Source organism: Protopterus annectens, chromosome 5.part1, assembly GCF_019279795.1.
Source record: "Protopterus annectens isolate FY-2018-M chromosome 5.part1, PAN1.0, whole genome shotgun sequence".
NCBI classification, from domain to species: domain Eukaryota; kingdom Metazoa; phylum Chordata; order Ceratodontiformes; family Protopteridae; genus Protopterus; species Protopterus annectens.
The window spans coordinates 258,938,875-258,953,132 of NC_056736.1; the positions used below are offsets into that span (position 1 = coordinate 258,938,875).

Genomic DNA, 14,258 nt, shown 5'->3' on the forward strand with positions numbered 1-14,258 from the left:
TTCTATTGCATCTTCCTGTGGCATGTTCTCTTCAATTTCATGCTGTGACATCTGTTGATCTGTCATATGGAAACTCATTGGCCTATCACTCAACATTAACTGTGTGAGAGTTTCCACAGTTTCCTGTTCGTTTCTTTGCTGTTCAGTTTAAAGTGAACATATATACTGGTTTTCTGTGGAAGGCTCCGAAATATGCTCATATGGCACCTGTCCAACTGCTTCCCCCTTAATTTGGAGGTCCATTGCTCTATCCTGTTGGTGCTTTTTGTATTAGATTTTCAATACTGAAGCCTTCACTTTAGAGGTACTCCATAAACTCAGTTTCTATTTCTTTAACTTCACTGTTACTAATCTCCATTTCTACTTTTCCTCTGTCTTCTTATTTTTTGTATTGTAAAGTTTCCATGTCCGGATTCCTTTGCCTGCATTTCTCTTCAAATATATTTGGTGCTGCTGTTTTTGTATTGATTAGTTTGCTTTCTCCTTTGCATAGATATTACACCATATTAAATCTCTTTTTTTTCCCATGTCCATATTTCTTCATCAGATTTCTCCTGATCTTCCCATTTTTCCTTACTTTGGGCACTCGTTCCATCATGCTGTGATGTAATCTGTTACATCTTCTACACCAAATCCTTCACTTCGCAGGCACTCCATAACTTCAACTTCTATTTTTTAACATCTACTTTACTCATCTTCTTTTCTACATTCACTCTATTTTTTTTACTGTGAAATTTTCTATGTCTGGAATAGATGCCTTGGTCTGCATTTCTCTTCTAATATCTTTGGGGCTGCCATCTTTATGTTGATTAATTTGTCTTCTGCCTTTGCATAAGTATTGCACCATATTAAATCTCTCTCTTTCCCAAGTCCATATTTCTTTTTTATACTTTTCAAAAACAGCTAGGTTTTGTTGTTTATATTTTTGTACTTCCTCAGATGCTTATTTTTCCAAACAGATCAAAGTTTCTTAGTTTATATACTGTTTTTCACAAATCTGTTGTATTAATGACCACAAATTTTTATTTGAAACTTCTGACAGTTTTTCTTGAAGTATTTTTCTTTCCTCTAATTTCTCTCAATCTTTCGGTACATCTTGTGTCTGGAAATTCTGGGCTTTTTGCATAATAGAAACAATACATAATTTCTTTCTAATCCCCAATAGTCTACTCTATCATCTTTATGGCTCTTCTTTTGGCCTATCAGTTTTTGTGATTTTTGTGTACTGCTACTGCCTTCTACAACAGGGGGGCCATCTTACCCCTGGGCCTGGCCTGGCCCCATTGTAGGAATGTTTCCGTATTTAAGGATTTTACACTGTCACTTTTTCCAGTCCTGGCACCAGTGCGCCTACCAGGATTGGGCACTTTTTTATCCTGGGTCTTGTGCACCCAGCTATCTTTGTTCATTTTTGACCTACTTCTGTCCATGTTAGATGCTATATAAATACAGCCTATATATCAGTGTCACCTTGGTGAGATTTTGTGAAAAACGGGGTCCACCTTGTGAAGGCACTCACCAAGCTTGAGGATGAATTCAGTTTCAGCATTACTACTCTCCTTTGCTTGTTAACTTTTCATCTCTCCATTCGGACCCCTTCTATACTGTACTGCTTATGAAAAAAGAGATTGCATCTAGCTCTAGGGGATGTCACTGTGCCATTTACTCAGTCCTAGTTAGACCAATCACTGAATATAATGCGTCATTTGCCATGTATCTGTCCAGATCCATGCAACAACTGGAACGCTCACAGAGATACCTTACTAAAGGAATACAAGGCCTAAGCAACAAGTACGACATGGACTAACTCAAAGCCCTGTCATTATACTCAGTATCCTACAGACTGCTAAGAGGTGACCTGTGTCAGACATGCAAGGCATTGTTTGACTCATTACTAATTTACTGCACATCAGCAAGTCAAAGGGCATCCAGAAATACTACGTCTAGGGATCTAAACCTCTCTGCAACGTCATCAACAGAACGGTTTGGAGGGGCAGGTCTATCACACAGAGGATATCAACTGCTGTGGAACAGACTCCCCAGCCACATAAAACAAAGTTCATCCTTGCCCATTTTCAAGTGTAACTTAGAGCTATGGATGGGAAACAAGAAATTTACCCCAAGACTGTCCCCTGTACTAGTAATGAACAGATGCAGCTCCTAAATGCTTTATCCAATGCACGGTTTCTCTCAAATTGTCTGAAGTATGATCTCAGTTATCTTCATTAGGGATGATATATAATTATCAACCATGGGATGAGTAAGGCAAATCTATAACCAAATGGGAAAGGTTATTTTGAGCACAAAAAGGGAAACTGGTGAGGCTTAAAATGGCCTGCAAGGGCAGCTAGACTAGTACTTACCTATGAACCTATATTACCAGTGCCAACAAGAGGAGGCAAGTAGTTGTAACAGGTGATGGGGTCCTGGAGCTTATGGAATAAGCAACAAAAGCATCAGATAGCATTCCTTAAGGATACACTCCCAAACTCCTAGAAAGAAATTTCACTGAAAGTGAATATCAAATGTAGAAGGTGCACCCACGGGCCTACCTAGCAAAGGAGACCAACACAACTTTGCAAGTCAGCCTTCCTCAACTCAAGTGGGAGAGACATGAGTAGCCTCTCAATGCCTGAATTTCACCAGTAAGCCCTTCTGGAGGATTCAAGGGCTCACGCAGAGTGACCTGGAAAGTTGTGATAATGCTCCCAATATTTCAATGCACAAAAGGTGCTGCTGACATCTGGGGAAGCATGCCTCAAGTGGATTTCCAATGGTGACCTCCTCTGTTCTCCTTATCAACAGATGACAGATATAACCTTGATCCCTCACTAGCTGTGGGAATGCAACTGACATGTGGGAAGAAATCTGAAGAAAGAGGTTTTAACAAATGCCTGGTCTCCAGATGCCTTACATTCTTCTATCCATCTGAACCTGGAGCAGGATCATGTACGAGACCAGCCCAACATTCCCTGCACTGTCCACGTGGATTCCATTTTTATAAGGTACTGTAGTCTTCTCATTTCTTACCAATTCTATAAATAGGTGGATGAAACTTGGGCAATTATTTGCAATGTTTACTCCCTTCCTGTCAATATAGACAGTGCAGGTGGGGGGGGGCTTCTCAATCAAGACTGTAAGAACAAATGGATGGTATTAGAGATTTAGATATGGAATGCAGGAACTTTCCAGCAAAATATAAAGCACAAGAAGATCTGAACACTGAGTGGGAGAAAAGAAATGGGAGGCACAGAAGCTGGACATACTCTCCTTGTATGGCACAATGTTATGACATGCACTGGAAGGAGGCTTAGCTGTTCTTATGCAAAAAAACTAAACCTTTTTCAAAACTATGTCAAGCTAGGGATAGCAGAAGAAGAAATCCCAACAAACACTGACCACAGAGTCTCTACAAAATCTAATTTGAGCTTCCTTGCACTGTAACAGGACACCAGGCAGAAATGATGGCCCTAGAAATCTTACATGGAAGTAATGGCTACTTAGTGATGTCTGCAAAATCCAACTGCAATAGGATTATATAATGGCAATGGGAGACCACATACTCTACATGATTTGCAGGAGCACACAACAGGACATTAAAACCAATTAAAATGACAAATCCTTTCTCTGAAACAGGGTTTATGTTATTTAAATACAAAATCTTAAATTAATCAATGTTACTGCTGACTCAACACAATTAGGATGGTACTGTGAATATAATTTAAAATATTCTAACATTGGAACGGATTGTTATAACTTCTGGAAAAGAATTTTCATCCCTAAATGACTGGATCAAAACACTGTTGACTTATTTTGTATCTTTCTGAAAAAAAAAATCACTTAAATGTATATTGATCTTTGACATACACTTGAAGGAAGACCTGTCACAAGCTCCTAGATGCACAGTTGTGCTAACCTGTCAAAGTCCATCACAACTAATATTTAATGATGAAACATTGCTGCTGTTTCAAGATGATGCAATACCTCAGAACTATCACTTTCAAAATCATCTGCAAGATAAAATGCAGACATACAGAGAAAAGGTAATGCATGAATTATGACACTCAGAAACCCTTAAACCTGCAGTCATCCAATAATCTGTAAGCAAAGCAGCAGCGGGGATGTAACTAGTGACATGATACACAGGAGCAAGGATACTGGGTGGTCAAGTAGCTCCTTATACTTACAGTGGATTGTGTCAACTGTTGCTAGATATGAAATGATCTTGCAATGTAGAATGCATTAAAGATAATCAGTCAATCCCGCCACACTACAGATAATACTAGCCATGTCTGATGGCAGATATTACTGGTCTGGAGAGCTACAAATTAGTAAGGGACATATGCAAAAATATAATATTCTCAGAGTGTGAGCTTTGCACAAGATTTCAGTTCTTCGTGGGTGACTCCTTAACCAATGACTGCAGAACAGGACTGGTCTGGGAAAAGGTCACCTGACTTATTTAAACTGTAACAATTAAAAACTTGCTCGGAATACGTGAATGCTTTGCTAGACCCCTGTTGTACACCAGTTCTGATAATGCAAAAACATGAACATTTTCACTTCTCCATTACTTTGCCCAAGTCATCATGTTATATGTATAATCAGTCATTTTCAGTTTGTTGTGGCAAACTGGGGTTTTGAGGCAGACTTAAAAGTTCTTCAATTTTGTTTACATCTTTACTCAGAGAATCCTGCTTCACTGCGCTGTCAATACCACCAACTAACTCCTCAGTGACATTAAGTCTGGCATTCCTGGAAGAAAGGCAGAGAAACATAAGTGTTCAACTCACAGAAAACGCACAAAATAAAAGTCACAGGCTCTGGAACAGTATACATTAACAAAGTGTATATGAAAAGCATTTTCTAAAATGTTTCTGACCCTCTGACACATGCCCACATCTGCATGTTAGTGTATTTTTGTGAGATATGTGCACATTGACCTGGTGTACAGATTAGTGTGTGTGTGCACCTGCACATATATCTCTAGAAAAGGTTATGCTTACCTCAGTGCAACTGCTGACCCACTAAGCATCTGCTCCAGTAAAGCCAGTGGTTCCATGTTTATACAGGACTCTGAACCACTAAGAATGTAAACTATTTTTTTCAGTATGATCAAGGAAGATAATTTTAAATACTGTACCACATGTAGGGCTTTATTAAGCAGCTGAATGCACATGCATAAAGTGCGGCTGCGTGTGCGTCTGTAATTTCTGCAAAACAGACCTGCAGCAGTCATGGTGAATACACCAGCTCTCACTTTTACTATGAAATAATTAAAATAAAAATACTTGCTGCAAGAACATAATCAGTTTCTTCCACTCCTGCCACAAAACATGTAACTCTAGCACGGCAATGACGAGCAGCAAAGGTGAAAATGCCTGTTGCATTTAGAATTTAATTACCAATGTTTTCCCCTAAGTTAACTTCATTCCACTAAGAACTACTCTTTTTTTAAACATGCAAGAAACAAGTATGGGGTAGAGGGGAGAGGAAATGTAATCAAGAGGATGGGAAAGAACATTCTTAACACTCTGTGTAAAACAATTATTTATTATTGCGTACCAAGCTTTTACGTGGAGTATCTGCATTCCTTATATCTCCCCTAAAGGTTTCTGGCTCAGTTGGTCTACCAAGTTAACAACTTTAAAATAAATTAATAAAATATGACATTCAAAAAAATACCCCAAATATTCTGCCAATAAGGTCTGGAAAAGGAAGGCTCCAACATATGCTCAAGATCTTTTATGTACTATCACACATTACAGAAAAATAATTCCGCGTAAAACACAAAAGTATTTCCTAGAAAGTACAATATCCCTGTGCGTCTCCAAGTCCTACAAAAGGCATGGGAGTCAGATTTACAACAGTTTTTAAAGAATGTGCAGTCTAAAAGTAAGGGAGACCAGCACAAACCATTATATACCATAACTGTGACACAGCTGGGGATACAAAGGATTATATAAGGAACATCTGTGCATAATTAGCAGGAAAATCATGCATACAAACCAATGTCAACAACATGTGGCCTAATTTAAATAATAGATTCCTTTACTTGTAAGTAGGCAGTTAGATGGCCCCATCTGGAACATTCACATCAATACAGGTTGCTATTGTACATCTACAGTGTATATAAAAAGTTTACTCACGCTCGTTAAAATACCAGGTTTTTGTGATATAAAAAATGAGACCACAATAAATAATTTCAAAACTTTTCCCACCTTTAATGTGACCTATAACATGTACAATTCAATTGAAAAACAGACAAATCTGTTGGGGGAAAAATATAAAAAATAAAAAAACATACAACACACTGGTTGCATAAGTGTGCACACCCTTAAACTAATACTTTGTTGAAGCACGTTTTGATTTAATTACAACGTTCAGTTTTCTTGTGTACACATCTGCCCAACAATTAGAGAGACTGATTAACCCCAAATAAAGTTCACCTGCCCTAGTAGGATTTTCCTGACATTTACTCAGTTGCCTGCTACAGCAAAAGCCATGGTTCACAGAGAGCTTACAAAGCCATCAATGGGATCTCATTGTTGAAAAGTATCAGTCAGGAGAAGGGTACAAAAAAATTTCCACAGCATTAGACATACCATGGAACACAGTGAAGACAGTCATCAAAAAGTGGAGAAAATATGGGACGTTGCAAAGAACTGGACATCCCTCCAAAACTGATGAAAAGACAAGACAAAAACTGGTCAGGGAGGCTGCCAAGAGACCTACAGCAACACTGAAGGAGCTGCAGGATTTTCTGGCAATTGGTTGTGTATTGCATGTGACAACAATCTCCCATATTCTCCATATGACTGGACTATGGGGTAGGATTGCAAGACAGAAGCCTTTTTTTTACACAGAAAAACATCCAGGCCTACCTAAAATTTGCAAAACAATACATCAAGTCTTCCAAAATCATGTGGGAAAATAGGTTATGGTCCGATGAGACCAAAGATGAACTTTTTGGCCACAATTCCAGAAGGTACGTTTGGCGCAAAAAACAGCACTTCTCATCACCAAAAGAACACCATCAGCATGGTGAAGCATGGGGGTGGCAGTATCATGCTTTGGGATTGCTTTTCTTCAGCTGGAACTGGGGCTTTAATCAATGTGGAGGGAATTATGAATAGTTCCAAATACCAGCCACTTTTGGCCCAAAACCTTCAGACAGCTGCTAGAAAGCTGAAGATGGAAGAGGAATTTCACCTTTCAACACAACAGTGACCTAAAGCATACATCCTAATCAACAAAAGAATGGCTTCACCAGAAGAAAATTAAAGTTTTGGAATGGCCTAGCCAGAGTCCAGACCTAAATCCAATAAAATAATCTGTGGGGTGACCTGAAGAGGGCTGTGCACAAGAGATGCCCTCACAATCTGACAGATTTGGAGCACTTTTGCAAGGAAGAGTGGGAAAATATTGCCAAGTCAAGATGTGCCATGCTGATAAACTCCTACCCAAGAAGACTGAATGCTGTAATTAAATCAAAGTGTGCTTCAACAAAGTATTAGTTTAAGGGTGTGCCCACACAACAAAGTATTAGTTTAAGAGTGTGTGCACACTTATGCAACCAGCGTATTTTTATTTTTAATATTTTTTTCCTGTAACAGATTTGTTTTTCAACTGAATTGTACAGGTTATAGGTCACATTAAAGGTGGAAAAAGTTTTGAAATGATTTATTGTGGTCTCATTTTTTTATATCACAGAAACATGGCATTTTAACAGGGGGTGTGTAAACTTTTTATATCCACTGTATAGAATGCTACAATTCTAACACTGCTGCAGTCCTCTCTTAAATATCCATTATACTTAACCATTTACATCAGGTATCGAGCTGTGTCAGCAAATGAAAGCAGTGCTACTGCATTGGGTGCCAAAACAATTCAGCTTGAATTTTTTTTTTTCATTTTAAAATAAAATGTATACTTTAAAATAAAGCAATGAATATATACTAGCAAAATAAATACCTTAAATTAATTTTAAATAATGCCCCAACTTGAACCTGGTTGGGAGACTGCTTGTTATGCAACAGCAGTAGCACAGGAAGGGTGGGGCAGAGGGGGCATGTGCCCCAGGGGCAACCTGTTAGAGGGCACAGTCTTGAGTGCCATGCCAGCATTCTTTCTGTGCTGGCATTTTTCTTTCTTTGCTCTTCGAATGAAGAACAGTTAAGAGTACATTTCCTTTTTTGTTTGGCTCCTAACTGTGAGCAAGAGGATGGGGCGCTAATTCAGGTACTGGCAAAGGACGTTGGGTGAGCCAGTTACTCCTCCGTTCAACAGTATGCTATCTCACTTCCCTATTAGAAACACACTAACAGGTAATAACTAGTCAACCAAAACCTGTTACTACTTGAATAAGCAGTGATCATGGTTGCTTAGAGGCAGCAGATATCATTACTTGCCCAGCAGTCCCTTTCACTTTCAGAAAACTAATGGGATTAGATGCTCCATGCTTCAAGGGGCAGTTTTTTATTTTTCTTTTCTTTTTTTTTTTTTGCTGCTTCATTTAAATCTAAACAGTGGCAGGGCATCAGGTGAATAACCTTGACAGTGTAAACAGCCCAAATTGCCCACAGCAAAGAAAGTGTGCTGAAACAGAGTATGCATGCATGGTGGCACTTGGGGGGAGTGAATGCCACAATTTATGGAATTACTATGGGCATCAGGGTAGGTGTAGCATGGGATATTAATGAAGGCATACAGTGCAGAGATCTATTCACTGAAGTTTATGGCTACACCTTCATGCTAACCCAATCCAAAGGTCACAAAGTTCAACTGGTGTCCCAGTTTAAAAAATGTTAATTATGAAGGGTATATTAAACAAGACAGGAAACAAAAAGAAGGAATGGGACAAAAGTGCAGCATGGCACTGTAACAATGACACTTTGCTGCAAAAGTTAAGTGTTCACTATTGTTTCAAAACGCTTCAAGAAAACAAAGAAACAGATGAAGCTTGGCAGGTGAACACAGCAACAGCAAATGGTATCAAAACCAGATAAATTAATCTCTGGACAGAGCTAGCATTATGCACTGTCCACAGCAACATTTGAAAACTGAAAATCAGAGCAGCAGAGATATAGTGACCACACAGTAACACATCAAAGACTGCTTTCAATGAGAAAACAATCTATATTGTAAGTTTAAGTGGGACAAATGTCACGGGTAATACTGTAACAACCAGACAGTACAGATGATTTCTTGATAAGAGCAAAGGGGCCAGAACAGTATCATATCAAAGACTGATTTCGCAGGAAAAGATGTATTCCACTCTCTGCAAGGCAGTGTCTCATTCTGTTACATTTCAACAACCATAAAAGTAGTTTGGGTTGCCTGACAAGACCACAGGGTCTGGCAGTTAAAAAAAAAAATGGAGCACATGTAAAATAAGGACAAAGCAAGAAACAGAGTGGGTGAGCATTGTACAGACATTACTACGTGCTCAGAGGTGTTGGGAGGCATCAGCCTGAAGGGCAAGTGCCTGACAATCACTGGGATTGCAGTAATCTGTGTATCACACACAGACACACACACACACACACACACACACCTTATTACTCTCATAAAATGAACATTTGTATTTTTTCAGTTGCAATTTTACACTTACAACAAAATGTTTTGTTGCGTTATTTAATGTAAAACCGCTCATTCGCCCTTTTCAGATAACTGTTTTTTTGTGTAGCCTTATCCATGTAAAATTCTGATATGAAATTTTTATGGTAGTCATTCCACGGATGTTTCTATCAGAATGTTGAGTGCCACTATATAGTTCCACATGCAAATGTTGTTTTGGGAGTCATTTCCATAAACATCTTTGATCCAAAAACTATACAAACTCAGTGCCATACTTAACATGATGGTGGTGGGTAAACTGAAAACTTGAACTCAAAATGTTAAAGTTTAGGCAGAGTTACAGAAATTTACTGAAAATAATATTTAAAAAAAACAATTCTTTCTCGTTTTATCAGCTTCCATGTAAACTAATTGCAACTACGAGGAATTCTACTAAGACATTTTCAGGGAAGTCATTTTAGAGACTTGTGTCAAACCATGTGCCGCTGCGCAATTCCACATTTAAAATCACAACCTAACTACAGTTTACAACTAACAGCCAGATATGCTATCCAAACTTTTTATTGGAAAATGAAAAAAATCATTCCACAAACATAACCCAATATTGACAAACAGCCATCAAGAATATGTGGCCATTAGAATGCGTAGGGATCTTAACCCAGCGACTGGAGATGCACAAGCCAGTGCACATCTTTGTGCTGGTCCCAAGCCCGGATAAATGGGGGAGGGTTGCATCAGGAAGGGCATCCGGCGTAATATTTTGCCAAATCATACATGCAGACAACAGTGCAGAAATACATACCGGATCAGTCAAGGCTCGGGTTAATGACGACCGCCACCAGTACTGTTGGCCAACAGGGTGCTGGCAGAAATTGGGCTACTGTTGGCCGAAGGAGGAGAAGAGGGGGAAGGCATGCCTGAAGGCAGGTAAAGGCTAGGCCTGTGATAGTGAGGGTCGGAACTTTGAATGTTGGCAGTATGACTGATATAGGGAGAGAGCTAACCGATATGATGGACTGAAGGAAGGTTGGTATATTGTATGTGCAAGAGACCAGATGGAAGGGGAGCAAGGCTAGGTGTATCGGAGGTGGTTTCAAATTGTTTTATCATGGTGTGGATGGGAGGAGAAATGGCGTAGGCATTATCCTGAAGGAACAGTATGCTAAGAGTGTTTTGAAGGTGAAAAAGAGTGTCAGATAGAGTGATATTTATGAAGCTGGAAATTGATGGTGTAATGAATGTTGTTAGTGCATATGCTCCACAAGTTGGGTGTGCGATGGTGAGAAAGAAAAATTTTGGAGTGAGTTGGATGAAGTGGCGATGACTGTACCCAAGGGTGAGAGACTGGCAACTGAGCAGATTTCAATGGGCATGTTGGTGAAGGGAATAGAGGAGATGAGGAAGTGATGGGTAGGTATGGTTTTAAGCAAAGGAATGCAGGTCAGATGGTGGTGGATTTTGCGAAAAGGATGGACATGGCTGTGATGAATATGTATTTTAACAAGAGGGATGAGCATAGGTGACATACAAGAGTGGAGGAAGATGCACACAGGTGGATTATATCTTATGTAGAAGGCCCAGTCTGAAGGAGTTTGGAGACTGTAAAGTGTTGGCAGGAGAAAGTGTAGTTAGGCAGCATAGGATGGTGGTTTGTAGGATGACACTGGTGATCAAGAAGAGGAGGACGAGTGTGAGGGCAGCACCAAGGATCAAATGGTAGAAATTGAAAAAGGGCAATTGTGAGGTGATGTTCAGGGAAGAGTTAAGACAGGCACTGGGTGGCAGGGAAGAGTTACCAAATAGCTGGCCAACTACAGCAGAGCTAGTAAGAGAGATGGCCGGAAAGGTGCTTTGTGTGACATCTGGAAAGATGAAAGAGGACAAGGAGACCTGGTGGTGGAATGAGGAAGTACAGGAGAGTATACAGAAAAAGGGGTTGGCGAAGAATAAGTGGGATTGTCAGAGAGATGAAGAAAGTAGACAAGAGTATAAGAGATGAGGTGCATGGCAAAGAGAGGTGGCGAAGGCTAAGGATAAGACGTATGAAGAGTTGTATGAAAGGTTGGAAACTAAGGAGGGAGAAAAGGACCTGTACCAACTGGCTAGACAGAGGGACCGAGCTAGTAAAGATGTGCAGCAGGTAAGGGTGATAAAGGATAATGAGAGAAACGTACTCACAAGCGAGGAGAGTGTGTTGAGCAGATGGAAAGAGTACTTTGAGGGGCTGATGAATGAAGAGAATGAGAAGAAGAGAAGGTTGGATGATGTGCGGATAGTGAATCATGAAGTGCAATGGATTAGCAAGGAGGAAGTAAGGATAGCTATGAAGAGGATGAAGAATGGAAAGGCTGTTGGTCCTGAAGACATACCTGTAGAAGCATGGGGGTGTTTAGGTGAAATGGCAGTAGAATTTTTAATCAGATTGTTTAATGAAATCTTGGAAAGTGAGAGGATGCCTGAAGAATGGAGAAAAGTATTTTGGTATTGATTTTTAAGAGTGATGTGCAGAGCTGTAGTAACTACAGAGGGATTAAAGTGATCAGTCACAGCATGAAGTTATGGGAAAGAGTAGTGGAAGCTAGGCTAAGAAGGGAGGTGATGATTAGTGATCAGCAGTATGGTTTCTTGCCAGGAAAGAGCACTACAGATGCGATGTTTGCTCTGAGAATGTTGATGGAGAAGTACAGAGAAGATCAGAAGGAGTTGCACTGTGTCTTTGTGGATTTAGAGAAAGCATATGACAGGGTGCCTAGAGAGGAATTGTGGTACTGTATGAGGAAGTCGGGAGTGTCAGAAAAGTATGCAAGTGTGGTACAGGATATGTACGAGGGTAGTGTGACAGCGGTGAGGTCTGGGGTGGCAGTGACGGATGCGTTTAAGGTAGAGGTGGGATTACATCAAGGATCAGCTCAGAGTCCTTTCTTATTTGCAATGGTGATGGACAGGTTGACAGACAAGATCAGACAGGAGTCCCCATGGACTATGATGTTTGCAGATGACATTGTGATCTGTAGTGAGAGTAGGGAATAGGTGGAGGAGACCCTGCAGAGGTGGATATATGCTCTAGAGAGAAGAGGAATGAAGGTCAGCAGGACTAAGACAGAATATATGTGTGTGAATGAGAGGGAGGTTAGAGGAATGGTGAGGATGCAGGGAGTAGAGGTGGCGAAGGTGGATGAATTTAAGTACTTGGGATCAACAGTTCAGAGTAATGGCGAGTGTGGAAGAGAGGTGAAGAAGAGAGTACAGGCAGGATGGAGTGGGTGGAGAAGAGTGTCAGGAGTGATTTGTGACAGACGGGTACCAGTAAGAGTGAAAGGGAAGGTCTACAAGAGTGTAGTGAGACCAGCTATGTTATATGGGTTGGAGACAGTGGCATCGACAAAAAGGCAGGAGTCAGAGCTTGACGTGGCAGAGTTGAAGATGTTAAGATTTGCACTGCATGTGACGAGGATGGACAGGATTAAGAATAAATATATTAGAGGCTCAGCCCAGGTTGGAAGGGTTGGAGACAAAGCCAGAGAGGCAAGATTACGTTGGTTTGGACATGTGCTGAGGAGGGATGCAGAGTATATTGGGAAAAAGATGCTAAGGATGAAGCTGCCAGGTAACAGGAAAAGAGGGAGGCCTAAGATAAGGTTTATGGATTTGGTGAGAGAGGACATGCAGGTGGGTTGGTGTGACAGAGCAAGATGCAGAGGACAGGAAGAAATGGAAACAGTTGAACTGCTGTGGCGGCCCCTAACGGGAGCAGCCGAAAGAAGAAGAATGCGTAGGGATCTTAGCCTGCATTGATGTGGCTTTTATAAGGGAAGAGAAAATAATTTCTGTTCACAAAGGAGAATGCATTATACATTCAGAACATATCTATAATGAACTGATACAACACAGGAAATGGGGGGGGGGGGGTTATGTGTATACATACTGTATATATCATATTTTTCATAACAAAGAGAAATATATTGGAAATATGCCTCTACCACCATCATCAAAATTCACTGTACTGCCCCAGCCACATGCCACAGAGGAATGAATCCTTGACTACAGTATGGACAAAGTACAGTTGTGTACACTTACCATAAATGTAGATGTTCGAGTGTATTCACTGTTGCAGTCATCTCACTTGGGTTATCCTGCCAGGGGTAGCCGTCAGTCGGCCCAAATACCAGAGACTTAGTATTTCTGCATCGGTTGCTGTCGCTACAGGACTGACATCAGGTTGTCAGTGGTATAAAATCAGGCAGCAGATGCCATTATATCAGGTTTTCTTGCCCAAACTGTCAGGAGCCCCCAAATAAGGAGCTAGGTTATGGTGGAAGAAAACCACCAGTAGAAAGTAAATATCAAAAATTCTCTGTAAGGAGAGTGGAAGAGAGAGAAACAAGGGGGATGGAGGGTGGGAAACCAGGACTGCAACAGTGAATACACTCTAACATCTACATTTATGGTAAGTGTACACAACTGTACTATGTTCTTCGTATTTCACTGTTGCAGTCATCACACTTGGGTTGATTCCCAATGCTGAAGAAAAGGGAGGCAGTCAAGAAGACTAGAGGCTGGCTAGGATGTCCTGTAAGACTGCAGTGGTAAAGCCTGCACTGGATTTGGAGAAGATATGCAGGTGGTAATGCTTACTGAAGGTGTGAACAGAAGTCCATGTTGCAGCCTCCAGGATGTCC

At 40.5% G+C, this 14,258-nt stretch overlaps 1 protein-coding gene across 4 annotated transcripts in view; it reads right to left on the reverse strand.

The window, feature by feature from the left end:
• Positions 1-14,258, reverse strand: part of TIMMDC1 (translocase of inner mitochondrial membrane domain containing 1) — a 304,154-nt gene that overhangs the window by 66,539 nt on the left and 223,357 nt on the right. For 3 of the 4 annotated variants that reach the window (XM_044072935.1, XM_044072934.1, XM_044072936.1), the window contains exon 8: positions 3,698-4,755. The exons of the other annotated variant lie outside the window; for it this stretch is intronic. In XM_044072935.1, the coding sequence (XP_043928870.1) occupies positions 4,605-4,755 (151 nt within the window). In that variant the 3' untranslated portion in view covers positions 3,698-4,604. Of the gene's footprint in view, positions 1-3,697; positions 4,756-14,258 lie in introns of those variants that run through there. 4 annotated transcript variants of the gene reach the window in all.